The 14,165-nt window shown below is 43.9% G+C and overlaps 1 protein-coding gene across 4 annotated transcripts in view; it reads left to right on the top strand.

The window, feature by feature from the left end:
- The window catches only part of LOC121284075 (LIM and senescent cell antigen-like-containing domain protein 1), a 166,695-nt gene that overhangs the window by 17,235 nt on the left and 135,295 nt on the right, over positions 1 to 14,165 (top strand). The window contains exon 2 of one of the 4 annotated variants that reach the window (XM_041199114.1): positions 11,607 to 11,732. The exons of 1 other annotated variant lie outside the window; for it this stretch is intronic. In XM_041199114.1, coding sequence (XP_041055048.1) covers positions 11,704 to 11,732 — 29 coding nt within the window. In that variant the 5' untranslated portion in view covers positions 11,607 to 11,703. Of the gene's footprint in view, positions 1 to 11,606; positions 11,733 to 12,310; positions 12,347 to 13,961; positions 14,090 to 14,165 lie in introns of those variants that run through there. 2 more of the 4 variants (XM_041199115.1, XM_041199111.1) reach the window with 2 other exon arrangements.

Genomic DNA, 14,165 nt, shown 5'->3' with positions numbered 1-14,165 from the left:
TCCAGGACTCAAAAGTCGATACCAAAACTCCTAAGTGAAGCTCCTAGAGTGACTTTGTAGCACTTCCTTTGACCGCCATTAGAGCGCACCCCGACCCAAGTCCTCTACAGAAGATTGGTTTAGTAAGCTAATGTCAGGCATTCTCCTACATGACCAGCCCAACTCAGTTGTGACTGTCTCAATATGGTGTGGATGTTTGGTATGCCAGCTCAGGTGAGCACTTCAGTGTCTGGTGTTTTGTCCTGTCACCTGATCTTCTGAAACTTCCAAAGGCATCTTAAGTGGAAGTGGTTGAGCATCTTGGCATGGTGCTAGTACACAGTCCAAGTCTCTCATATGCAGAGCAGCGTGGGCACTATATTGCTTTGTTTGATAAGCAGACTTACTGCTCTTTGTTCCCAGACTGATGTTCAAAGTCTGTTTTGTCAATTCTTGCACATGCCTCGTCATTTAGTGTATAGTGAAGGAAATGTTACGAAAACCTATTTATTAGTGTGACTTAGTGATGCACTAGCCTCATGTTTTTGCACAAACTAATACCAGGTTTACCTGACACCATTTTTCCTTGCTTTATTGGATGACTAGTTGCTGCTAATCTATATTAGGTCAGTGAACAGTGTCAAATTGAAGTGAAGTTCTAAACCAATGAAATGAAGGGACTAGTAGTAGTGTCCCAGCAGTTTGCACTTGGGCACCTCCAGTACCTGAAAACTGGTCAAGTAGTGGCATTGGCACAAATTATAGAGATGGTCATTTAACCCTTCCAGCCTGTTCTGCCATTCAGTGAGATCATAGCTATTCTGCCATCTCCACATCCCTGCCTTAATACCTTTGGTTAACAAAAATCCATCAATCTCAGGTTTAAAGTTAACAATTGCCACACCATCAACTGCTGTTTGGTTAAGAGAGTTCCGGATGCCCCACACCCTTTGTGCAGAGAAGTGCTTCTTAATTTCACCATCTGAAAGGTTTGACTCTAATTTTTAGGCCATGCTCCCCCTTTATCTGTCTGTCATTTCACTGTTCCCCAGTTCTACACCCCCAAACAATAAGAACATAAGAAATAGGAGCAGGAGTCAGCCATTTGGCCCCTCAAGCCTGCCCTACCATTCAATAAGATCATGGCTGATCTGCCCCACGCCTCATTTCCTCTTTTGTGCCAACTTCTCATAACCCTCCACTCCCGATACTTCAAAAATCTATCTCCCTCCTCTTTAAATACTCTGTGATCTAGCTTCCACAACTCTAGGGTAGAGAATTCCAGACATTCACTACCCTCTGAGAGAAGAAATTCCTTTGCATCTCAGTTTTAAATGAGTGTCCCCTTATTCTGTAACTATGTCCCCTAGTTCGAGATTCCCTCACTAGTGGAAACATCATCCCAACATCCACCCTGTCAAGCCCCCTCAGAATCTTCTATATTTCAATAAGATCACCCCTCATTCTTCTAAACTCTAATGAATAAAGGCCTAAAAGCAAAAAACTGCAGTTGCTGGAAATCCAAAACAAAAACAGAAATACCTGGAAAAACTCAGCAAGTCTGGCAGCATCGGCAGAGGAGAGCACAGTTGACGTTTCGAGTCCTCATGACCCCTCATGTCCTCATAATCTGTTTAGCTGCTTTTGATAAGTCAACCCCTTCATCCCAGGAATCAACTTACTGAATCTCTTGAACTGCCTCCGATGCCAGTATAACCTTTCTTAAATACGGGGAACAAAAACTGTATACAGTACGCTAGGTGTGGCCTTACCAACGCCCTGTACAGTTGTAACAAGACTTCCCTATTTTTAAACTCCAACCCTTTAGCAATACAGGGCAAAAGTCCATTTGCTTTCTTAATTACTTGCTACACCTGCATGCTAACTTTGTGTTTCACGCACTAAGAACACTCAGATCCCTCTGTGCTGCACTTTTTTGGAGTCTCTCCATTTAAATAATAGTCTGCCTTTTGACTTTTCTTACCAAAGTGCATGACCTCACACTTTCCTACATTAAACTCCATCTGCCAAGTTTTTGCCCACTCACTCAACGTATCTGTATCCCCTTGCAGATTCCTTATGTCCTCATCACAACATGCCCTCCCACCTATTTTTGTATTGTTGGCAAATTTGGATACATTACACTCTGCCCCCTCCTCCAAATCATTAATATAGATAGTAAATAATTGAGGCCCTGGGACTGATCCTTGTGGCACTCCACTAGTTATGCCTTTCTGACCTGAAAAAGACCCATTAAACCTGACCCCTTCTCTACTGTGTTAACCATTCCTCATTCCATGCTAATACATTACCCCCAATACTGTGAGTTCCTATCTTGTGCACTATCCTTTTATGTGGGACCTTATCGAATGCCTTCTGGAAACCTAAATACACTACATCTATCTATTCCCCTTCATCAGCTCTGCTTGTTATATCCTCAAAGATCTCTAGTAAATTTGTTAAACATGATTTCCCTTTCACAAAACCATGTTGACTCTGTTTGATTGCGTTAAGCTCTTTTAAATGCCCTGCTATTTCTTTCTTAATAATGGACTCTAGCATTTCCCCAATGACAGACGTTAGGCTGACTGGCCTATAATTTCCTGCTTTTTATCTCCCTCCCTTCTTGAACAGGGACGCCACATTAGCGGTTTTTCAATCTGCTGGGACCTTTCGGAATCCAGTGAGTTCTGGAATATTTCGACCAATGCCTCCACGATCTCTGCAACCACTTCCTTTCAAACACTTGGATGCAGGCCATCAGGTCCTAGTGACTTGTTTACATGAGTCCCATTAGTTTGTCAAATGCTTTGTCCCACCTGATAGAGACTGCTCGAAGATCTTTCCTCCCAATAGCTCCTTGCTTATTTGATATCTTGGGGATGTTTATCGTGTCCTCCACCATGAAGACTGATGCTAAATATTGATTTAAACTATCTGCTGTTTCCCTGTTCCCTGTTATCAATTCTCCAGTTGCATCCTCCAAGGGCCCCACACTCACTTTAGCTACTCTCTTCCTCTTTATACAGCCGTAGAAGCTCTTGCTGTTTGTTTATATATTTCTTGCCAAGTTACTTTCATAATCAATTTTCTCCCTCTTTATTAGCTTTTTTAGTCATCTGCTGCTGGTTCCCCAAAAAAATTCCCAATCCTCTGGCTTACCACTAGTTTTCACCACTTTGTATGCCTTAGTTTTTGACTGGATACTCTCCTGACCACCTTTGTTAACCACGGGTGGTTCATCCTTCTCATTGAGTCCTTCTTTTTGACCGGGATAAATTTTTCCTGAGCGTTATGAAATATCTGCTTAAATGTCTGCCACTGCTCATCCACTGACTTCCCTTTAGTCTATTTTCCCAGCCCGCTTTAGACAACTCTTTCTTCATACCTCTGTAATTGCCCTTATTTAAGCTGAGGACACTGGTTTGAGACCCAAGTTGCTTGCCCTCAAACTGAATTTGAAATTCTATCATGTTGTGATCGCTACCTCCTGGAGGATCCTTAACTATGAGATCTCTTATTAATCCTACCTCATTACACATTACTAGATCTAAAATATCCTGTTCCCGGGTAGGTGCTGCAACGTATTGCTCTTAGAAATTTGTTTCTACATATTTACCTTCCATTTTACCCCTGCCAATCTGATTTGTCCAGTCAATATGCAGATTAAAATCACCCATGACAATTGTAGCACCCTTCTTACACGCCACCATTACTTCCCAATTTATACTTTGTCCTACAGTGAGGCAACTCTTCAGGGGCTTATAGACTTCTTCCCCTTGCCATTCCTTATTTCCGCCCAAACAGATTCCATATCGCGATCTATTGCACCTATATCACTACTCACCACTGTACTGATACCTTCCTTTATTAACGAAGCTACCCCACTTCCTTTTCCTTTTTGCCTATTTTTCTGGAACATTGAATACCCTTAAATATTGAGTTCCCAGTCTTGGTCACCCTGTAGGCATGTTTCTGTAAATTCTATCAAGTCATATTCATTTATTTCTATTTGTACCGTCAACTCTTATATCTTGTTAAAACTGCTGGGTGCATTCAGAAAAAGAGCCTTAAGCTTTGACTTTTTACCGTTATTACTCATTCTGGTTCTAATTTCTGCTGCACTCTTCTGCTTATATTTTCTGCCCTTTCCTGTCACACTTTGATTATCGTTTGCCCCTTCGATACCCTGCATCTTTGTTCTCTTGTTTCTTTTTGATTTTTTAAACATTCCTTCAGTTGAACCTTCCCCCCCCACTAATTAGTTTAAAGTCCTATCTACAAGCCTAGTTAAACGATTCACCAGGACACTGGTCCCATCACGGTTCAAATGAAGCCTGTCCCAATGGAGCAGCTCTCTCCTTCCTCAATACTGATGCCAGTGCCCCATGAATTGGAACACATTTCTCCCACACTAATCTTTGAGCCACACATTTACCTCTCTTGTTTTAATTACCCTATGCCAATTTGCACGTGGCTCAATTAGTAATCCGGAGATTATTGCCTTTGTGGTTCTGGTTTTTAATTTAGCCCCAAGCTGCTGGTAGTCCTTCAGCAGAACCTCTTTCCTAGCCCTACCTTTGTCATTGGTGCCTATTTGGACCACGACAACTGGATCCTCTCCCTCCCACTCCAAATTCCTCTCCAGTCCAGAAGAGATGTCCTTAACTTTGGCACCAGGTAGGCAACATGGCCTTCGGAACTCTCTGTCTTTGCTGCAGAGAACAGTATCTATTTCCCTAACAATGCTATCCCTTATTACTACATTTTTCTTTTCACCCCTCACTTGAATGGTGCTCTGTATCACGGTGCTGTGGTCAGTTCGCTCATCCTCCCTGTAGTCTGTGCCCTCGTCCACACCAGGAGCAAGATCCTCGTACCTATTGGACAAGGGCACTGGCTGAGGCTCCTCCAAAGCTAAATTGTGGATCCTCATACCTGCTTCACTCACAGTCATATCCTCCTTTCCATGACCACAGTTCAGATTTGGTGTAATTAATCTAAGGGGTGTGACTGTCTCCTGAAACACAGTGTCCAGCTAACCCCCCACCCACCCCCCACCCCCCGCAAACAATGTATCACAGCGTCCGCAGCTCAGACTCCAGCTCATCAACTCTGAGCTGAAGCTCCTTGAGCAGCCAACGCTTGCTGCAGATGTGATCACCGTGGATCGCACCGGCATCCACCAGCTCCCACATACTACAGCGGCAACATATCACCTGTCCAGCCACCTCTATTCTAATTAATTAATTAATTTGGATGTTAAATATCTTAAAAGTGAATTTCTTAACTGTACTCTTCAACTGTAATCACGTCTCCCGGGAATAGTTTTTTCTGTATCTACCCTACCTGTTCCCCTGAATATCTTAGAAACCTCAGTCAAAATATCCCTTAACCTTCTAAGTTCCAGGGAATATAATGCTAAATTGTGTAACTTTTCTTTGTAATTTAACCTGTAGAGTCCAGATATTATTCTGGCAAATTCACATTGCACTTCCTCCAAGGGCAATATATCCTCACAGTAGTACAGGTGTGGTCTAACCAGGACTTTATATGGCTGAAGCATATCTTCTGTCCCCATGTAATCTAATTTTCTAGTTATAAAGGCAAGCATTTTATTAGTCTTACCGATTATTTTCTGTACCTGTGCATGATATTTTAAAAATGTATGTATATGAACCCCAAGTCTCTTTGGACCTCCACTGTTTTTAGTTTTCCACCAATTAGGAAGTATTCTTTTTTGCCTTTGTAGGTCCAAAGTGGATAACCTCATCGTTGCTTACGTGCAAATCCAATGCCACACATCTACGCATTCACTTAATCTATTAATGTCTCTTTGGAATTTTGATTCTACCTGCACTGCTTGTAATGTAACCTATCTTTGTGTCATCAGCAAGTTTGGATATGTGGCTTTCTATTCCATCATCCATGTTGTAAGTAAACGTGAATAGTTGAGATCCCAACACAGATCTTTGCAAGACATGACCAGTTACATTCTGCCCATTGCCCCAAATCTTTGTTTGCTGCTCCTCAGCTAACCAGGTCATTAATTGGTCTTCAATTCCATGACCAGGTACCAGTCTCTTATGAGGATGATATCAAATGCCTTATGAAAGTCCATATAAACATCGATCGACATTCCCCTGTCCACTACTTCTGTCACCTACTCAAAAAAAAATCAGGCATGACCTATCCTTTACAACATCCATGCTAGCTTTCTTTGAAAATTCTGAAGCTGTTTAGTCACTCTGTCCTTAAATATAGATTCTAGGCATTTCCTGACAACAGATGTAAGGCTTAACTGGTCTATAAGTTCCTAGTTTCCGTCTCTTGTCTTCAAATAGTGTTCTAACCATATTAACAATATGGCTGTAAGAGCAGGTCATAGGCTAGGAATCCTGCAATGAGTAACTCACCTCCTGACTCCCCAAAGCCTGTCCACCATCTACAAGACACAAGTCAGAGATGTGATGGAATACTCTCCACTTGTCTGGATGAGTGCAGCTCCAACAACACTCAAGAAGCTTGACACCATCTGGGACAAAATTACCAGCTTGATTGGCACCCCATCCACAAATATTCACTCCCTCCAACACCGACGCACAGGACAGCAGTGTATACCATTTACAAGATGGTGTGCAGGAACACACCAAGCCTCCTTAGACAGGACCTGTGAAACCCACGTCCACGACCATCTAGGAGGACAAGGGCAGGAGACACATGGGAACATCACCACCTGGAAGTTCCTCTCCAAGCCACTCATCATCCTGACTTGGAAACATATTGTCGTTTCTTCACTGTTGCTGGGTCAATATCCTGGAACTCCTTCCCTAACAGTATTGTGGGTGTACTAACACCACATGGACCTCAGCGGTTCAAGTAGGCGCTCACTACCACCTTCTCGAGGGCAAAGAAAGAGGAATGAAACCGGACGGACCCAGCATCCACCTAGGCACCAGAAACAACACGGTTAACTCAGACCTGTCGACCCTGCAAAGTCCTGTTTACTAACATCTGGGGGCTAGTGCCAAAATTGGGAAAGCTGTCTCTCAGACTAGTCAAGCAACAGCCTGACATAGTCACCCTCGTGGAATCCTACTTTACAGACAATGTACCAGACACTACCATCACCATCCCTGGGTATGTCCTGTTCCACGAGCAAGACAGACCCAGCAGAGGTGGCGGTACAGCGGTTTACAGTTGGGAGGGAGTTGCCCTGGGACTCCTTAACATCGACTGCGGACCCGATGAAGTCGCATGGCATTAGGTCAAACATGAGCAAGGAAACCTCCTGCTGGTTACCACATACCGCCCTCCCTCAGCTGATGAATTCAATGCTGCTCCATGTTGAACACGACTTGGAAGAAGCAGTGAGGGCGACAGGGACACAGAAAGTACTCTAGGTGGAGGACTTCAATGTCCATCACCAAGAGTGGCTCGGTAGCACCATTACTGACTGAACTGGCCGAGTCCTAAAGGATAAAAACAAAAAAACTGCGGATGCTGGAAATCCAAAACAAAAACAGAATTACCTGGAAAAACTCAGCAGGTCTGGCAGCATCGGCGGAGAAGAAAAGAGTTGACGTTTCGAGTCCTCATGACCCTTCGACAGAACTTGAGTTCGAGTCCAAGAAAGAGTTGAAATATAAGCTGGTTTAAGGTGTGTGTGTGGGGGGCGGAGAGATAGAGAGAGAGAGAGGTGGGGGGGCGGTGTGGTTGTAGGGACAAACAAGCAGTGATAGAAGCAGATCATCAAAAGATGTCAACGACAATGGTACAATGGAACACATAGGTGTTAAAGTTAAAGTTGGTGATATTATCTAAACGAATGTGCTAATTAAGAATGGATGGTAGGGCACTCAAGGTATAGCTCTAGTGGGTTTTTTTTTTATATAATTATGTCCTAAAGGACATAACTGCTAGACTGGGTCTACGGCAGGTGGAGAGGGAACCAACAAGAGGGAAAACATAATTGACCACATCCTCACCAACTCGCCTGCAGCAGATGCATCTGTCACTGAGAGCATGGGTAGGAGTGACCAAAATGCAGTCGTTGTGGAGGTGAAGTCCTGCCTTCACATAGAGGATACCCTCCATTATGTTGTGTGGCACTACCACTGTGCTAAATGGATAGATTTGGAACAGAGCTAGGAACTCAAGACTGGGCATCCATGAGGTGCTATGGGCCATCAGCAGCAGCAGAATTGTACTCGAACACAATCTGTAACCTCATGGCCCAGCAATTCCGCCACTCTACCATTACCATCAAGCCCGGGGATCAACTCTGGTTCAATTAAGAGTGCAGGAGGGCATGGCAGGAGCAGCACCAGTCATACCTAAAAATGAGGTGTCAACCTGGTGAAGCTATAACGCAGGACTGCTTGCGTGCCAAGCAGCATAAGCAGCAAGTGATAGACAGAGCTAAATGATCCCACTACCAATAGATCAGATCTAGACTCTGCAATTTTGCCACATCCAGTCGTGACTTGTGGTGGACAGTTAAACAATTCGCTGGAGGAGGAGGCTCCACAAATACCCCCATCCTGAATGATGGTAGAGCCCAGCACATCAGTGCAAAAGACAAGGCTGAAGCATTTGCTAAAATCTTCAGCCAGAAGTGCGCATTGGATATCCATCTCGGCCTCCTCTGCAGTTCCCCAGCATCACAGATGCCAGTCATCAGCCAATTTGATTCACTCCGCATGACATCAAGAAACAGCTGAAGGCACTGGGTAGTGCAAAGGCTATGGGCCCTGGCCAATATTCCAGCAATAGTGCTGAAGACTTGTGCTCCAGAACTTGCCGCATCCCTAGCCAAGCTGTTCCATTACAGCTGGCATCTACCCAGCAATGTGGAAAAGTGCCCAGGTATGTCCTGTACACACAAAGCAGGACAAATCCAACCCGGCCAATTACCACCTCATCAGTTTCCTCTTGATCATCTGTAAAGTAATGGAAGAGGCATCAACAGTGCTATCAAGCAGCTTTTGCTTAGCAATAACCTGTTCACTGACCCCCAGTTTGGGTTCCACCGGGGCCACTCAGCTCCTGACCTCATTACAGCCTTGGTTCAAACATGGACAAAAGAGCTGAACTCCCAAGGTGAGGTGAGAGTGACTGCCCTTGACATCAAGGCAGCATTTGACTGAGTGTGGCATCAAGGAGCCCTAGCAAAACTGGAGTCAATGGGAATCAGGGAAGATCTCTCCACTAGTTGGAGTCATACCTAGCACAAAGGGTCAGTTATCTCAGCTCCAGGACACCACTGCAGAAGTTCCTCAGGGTAGGGTCCTCGCCCAACCATCTTCAGCTGCCTCACCAATAACCTTCCCTCTATCATAATGTCAGAAGTGGGGATGTTCGCTGCTGATTGCACAATGTTCAGCAGCATTCGCGACTCCTCAGGTGCTGAAGCTGTCCATGTTCAAATGCAGCAAGACCTGGACAATATTCAGGCTTGGGCTGACAAGTGGCAAGTAATATTCGTGCCACACAAGTGCCAGGCAATGATTATCTCCCGCAAGAGAGAATCTAACCATCGTCTGTTGACATTCAATGGCATTATCATCACTGAATTCCCCACTGACAACCTTCTTGGGGGGTTACCATTGACCAGAAATTGAACTGAACTAGTCATATAAATACTGTGGCTACAAGAGCATGTCATAGGCTAGGTATCCTGCAATAAGTAGCTCACCTCCTGTCTCCCCAAAGCCTGTCCTCCATCGACAAGACACAAGTCAAGTGTGTGGCTGGAATTTTCCCACTTGCCTGGATGAGTGCAGATCCCACAATACTGAAGAAGCTTGACACTGTCCAGGATAAAGCAGCCCATTTGATTGGCATCACATCAACAAACATTCACGCCCTCCACCACCATTGCACAGCAGCAGCAGTGTGTACCATCTACAAGGTGCACTGCAGGAATTCACCAAGGCTCCTTAGACAGCACCCTCCAAACCCATGACCACTACCATCTAGAAGGACAAGGGCAGCAGATAAGATGGGAGCACCACCACCTGGAAATTCCTCTCGAAGTCACTCACCATCCTGACTTGGAACTATATTGATGTTCCTTCACTGTTGCTGGGTAAAAATCCTGGAACTCCCTTCATAATAGCACTGTTGGTCTACCTATACCACATGGACTGCAGCAGTTCAAGAAGGCAGCTCACCACCACCTTCTAAAGGCCAGCTAGGGGTGGGTAATAAATGTTGGCCTAGTCAACGAAGCCCTCATCCCATGAATGAATAATAAAAAAAATTAGGGATGTGCAATAATTGCTGGCCCAGCCAGCGAGGCCCACATCCCGTGAATTAATTAAAAAAAAAATTTTTCAATCTAAAGTAATAGTTCCCAAACGTGCGGAACATCAGAACAGTGTATCTGCAATGCTCTCATCTACTCCCTTTAAATCCTGGGATGGAAATCATTTGATCCTGGGGATGGCTCCTGTTGACTGACAGTCCTCGTGCATGCATATTTCGGTGAGATCTTGGAGTCTGCAAAACGGGGTAAGTTCTTTTGACTCTACAATAGTGAACCCTGTCAAACTCCCATTTGAAGCTTTGTTTTGTGAGATCCTTTCTATTTGTTGGAAATATATGGTGTAAGTAATACTATGTGGCTGTATTATCTAAATAGGAATATCATCATGGTTTAAACTTCGAACTAATTATGATTTTAAACAGTTGGAAGTTTGGGCAATAAACACAGGTCTCCAATGTTCTGTGTTGATGCAGTTTTTGTTTCCTAACTGCACAGATAACTGCATCAATAAAAGTATACTGATAGGGCTGTATTAGATTTTAAGAAATTTCAATGATAATGAAAATTACCTTGATACTTCTGAAATCTAATTCTAAACAAAATATCATTGAATTTATTTTATGGACTTTTGTTATACCTATCAACTTGGTTGGATCACTGTACACTCACCTTTTATTATTTTTAAAATCTAGACATGTGGAATTTCAAGCTGAATTGCGTTTTAAAAGCCTTTGGGAAAGCTTTAGGAAACATTACAAAATTTTGTTCAGACCCTTTTGTTTCAAACTTTTGTGTTCCACTCTTAAATTCAGTATGCAATAATCATAATTAATGTTCAAGGCTGGCATGATGTCCAGGATTTATTGTGATTGTAACATGTTCATATAGGATATGAAAATACAAACACCAGACTAAGTAGCTGCAAGCATATACATACAAAGAAATATTTTTTCAAACATGGTTAGACACATTTTTTGGAAGCAAGAATATGATCTCTTAAATGTTCTCCTAAAATGTCATCAATAATTTACGTTATTAAGGATTCCCACAAAGTTTCTTTGACTGGATTGTGCTATGCTTCTCACAATGTGATTTAACAATGAGATTCTCATTCATTTCAGCGAAAGTTGGACCATGAGCATTGAAATTACATGGATGAATGTAAATCTGCTTGCGGACTTTTGTGAAATACCTGAAAAAAAGTCAACCTTCTCTCCCTTAACTGCTGTTGCATTGACAAGTCACACAACCCAATTGATGTCTAATTGACAAATAGTTATGTATACATAACATCAATGCTGTGCCAACTGCTGTGACAGCTGCAAAGTGATTCCTGTGTTTTGGCTTGGTTGTTTAGATCTAGTTCTGCAGAAGACACCTGAGTGTTGCAATAAAGCATGAACACCACCCTGTCTACAAATATCATCACTGGAACATAGACTTTGAGATCTGTCATGGAACCTCTTTTCTGCCTCGGATTAATGTGAGGAGATGTTTATCCTAATATTTGAAGGTGTAACCTGAATTCCCTCTGTCCATTCACAGCTCATTTTGGTTTCTGCTCTTGCAATTATCAACCCTCCACCACAACATCTGCCACTGCCACACACCCCCCCCCCCCCCCCCCCCCCCAACCCTCACCACACTGTGCCCATTCAGGCCCTTCTCTACTATTTCCTCCCCTTAATGCCAGCTTCCATTCCTTCCTTTTTGGGTATTTTGTTTCCTTCAACCATACCCCAAGTCATCATTGTTTCTTGGTACTCCTGCTGTCACCTCAGATTTGAGGTCCTCGCGGAAAAGCCCGCAGCTATCTTCTGTACCTGTTTCTGCTGTCAAACCCATCAAGGCATTGGTTACTGCTTCCTTATGAGCAGCAATCTCCAGCAGCCCCATGCTTCTCTCTTAAAGACCTTCCTGCCTTGTACAGAGATAAAAACAAAAACAAAAAACTGCGGATGCTGGAAATCCAAAACAAAAATAGAATTACCTGGAAAAACTCAGCAGGTCTGGCAGCATCGGCGGAGAAGAAAAGAGTTGACGTTTCATGAGGACTTTGAGATCTGTCATGGAACCTCTTTTCTGCCTCGGATTAATGTGAGGAGATGTTTATCCTAATATTTGAAGGTGTAACCTGAATTCCCTCTGTCCATTCACAGCTCATTTTGGTTTCCGCTCTCGCAATTATCAACCCTCCACCACAACATCTGCCACTGCCACCACACCCACCCCCCCCCCAACCCTCACCACACTGTGCCCATTCAGGCCCTTCTTCTCCGCCGATGCTGCCAGACCTGCTGAGTTTTTCCAGGTAATTCTGTTTTTGTTCCTGCCTTGTACCTTTGCTGCGGGGCTAATCTCACCAACCTCTTCCCACCCTACTCACTTTGCACACTGCTAATTCCTCAGATTCTGCAGCTGAACAATGGTCACTATGGACCTCCACATTTCCCTCCAGAATGTCTGTTCACTCACAATCTTATTTTGAATGATTACACTGATACTACGACTATAACTATGACTTTGACTGTAACTTGGCTCACAGGTGGTGGCTGCTTGCCTCTCACTGGCGCCACTTGTCTGCTTACACTTTCCAAAACCTTTCCTGACCAAAATACCATAGCATGGTGGCTTATCACTAAATCACACCTTGATCTCTCTCCTTACTGGCGCTTTCTCCTTCCAATACCTCACGTTTCTCCCTTTCCTCGTTACTGCTTCTGTGATGTTTGTCTGTTTATCCAACACCCAGGGCTGAATTTGACAGGTCACCCACAGGAAGGAAAATGGGTGGGTGGACCTATAAATTAGGGCACCTTGCCATTGGTGGCATGCCCACTCTAGGCCCGCCTGTCCTGCCATGATTTTACAGGTGGGTGGGCCACTAGCCCATAGCGCAATTAAGGCCCCAATTAAGGGTCTCACCCCACCGCTGTTCTGATTTAACGGGCGGTGGGAGAGGCCTGTGCCCAACATGTAGCGCAGCAGGTTTGACCCTGTGGGCTGCTGGTCATTGAAAGGGGGATGCCTCCTTTTCAGGCCTCCTGTGCCAGTTGGAGGTCCCTCCCCACTCCCCAAAATTTTGCCTCCCCACATCCTCCTATCCTCCCACATTGTTAACATGCTCCACCAGCACCATCACCGGGAACTGACAACCTGGCCCCAGTGAGATCACTGACGAGCCTGGGGTGGGAGGCATCCATGGTTCCTCTTCCTCCCAGGCCTCCTGGCCTCTCTAAGGTGAGGCAGGACTTTCTCCTAGAGATGGACGGAAGTCTTGTCTTATACTAATTAAAACTAGTACTTTTTTTTTTAGTGGTGCATAAAGCACACAGCACCAGCGTGTCATTATTTCTTAATTTCTAGCCTTGTAGTCTCAATGGTTCTGTTCATCAGTGTTGAATTTCAGCGTTGTTTTGTGCACTATTCCCCAGGAAACGGAGTTGCGAATACCCATTCTGGCTGTCAAAAAATTGGACTGAGCTTTGTGCTTGTCAGTATCAGTTTTTTGCACTTGTACTCAATTGCATATTGTTTTACATAGTTGCCTGTCAATTATCATTTATCTTGCAAGTTGTTGATGAATTTTTCACAACCTCGTTTTCACATTATTCCAATTTTGGTCCATATTTTTGAAATTCATTGTGGTTTCTGACTGATGGACTGATAAACTATAATTGAAAACATTTTAACTTTAAGCTGGAAGAAAACCTACAGCTGTTTATGAAATTTCCTTTTTTTTCAGCCATACCCTTGTATTACTTGTGTCTGTTTTACTTACAAATATTGGAATAGACCTGGTGCAATGTGTACTCCAGGGTTCCTGGTGCTGCCCACATGGTATGTAGGAAATATGTCTTTGTTTTTCTTTTTAATCGCCGGTTAGCATCTGGATTTCAGAGGGTAACTTGTCAAC

Source organism: Carcharodon carcharias, chromosome 11 (genome assembly GCF_017639515.1).
Source record: "Carcharodon carcharias isolate sCarCar2 chromosome 11, sCarCar2.pri, whole genome shotgun sequence".
Lineage (NCBI taxonomy): Eukaryota > Metazoa > Chordata > Chondrichthyes > Lamniformes > Lamnidae > Carcharodon > Carcharodon carcharias.
The sequence above is the reverse complement of the archived record's forward strand: the minus strand, read 5'-3'. Positions and strand labels throughout refer to the sequence as shown.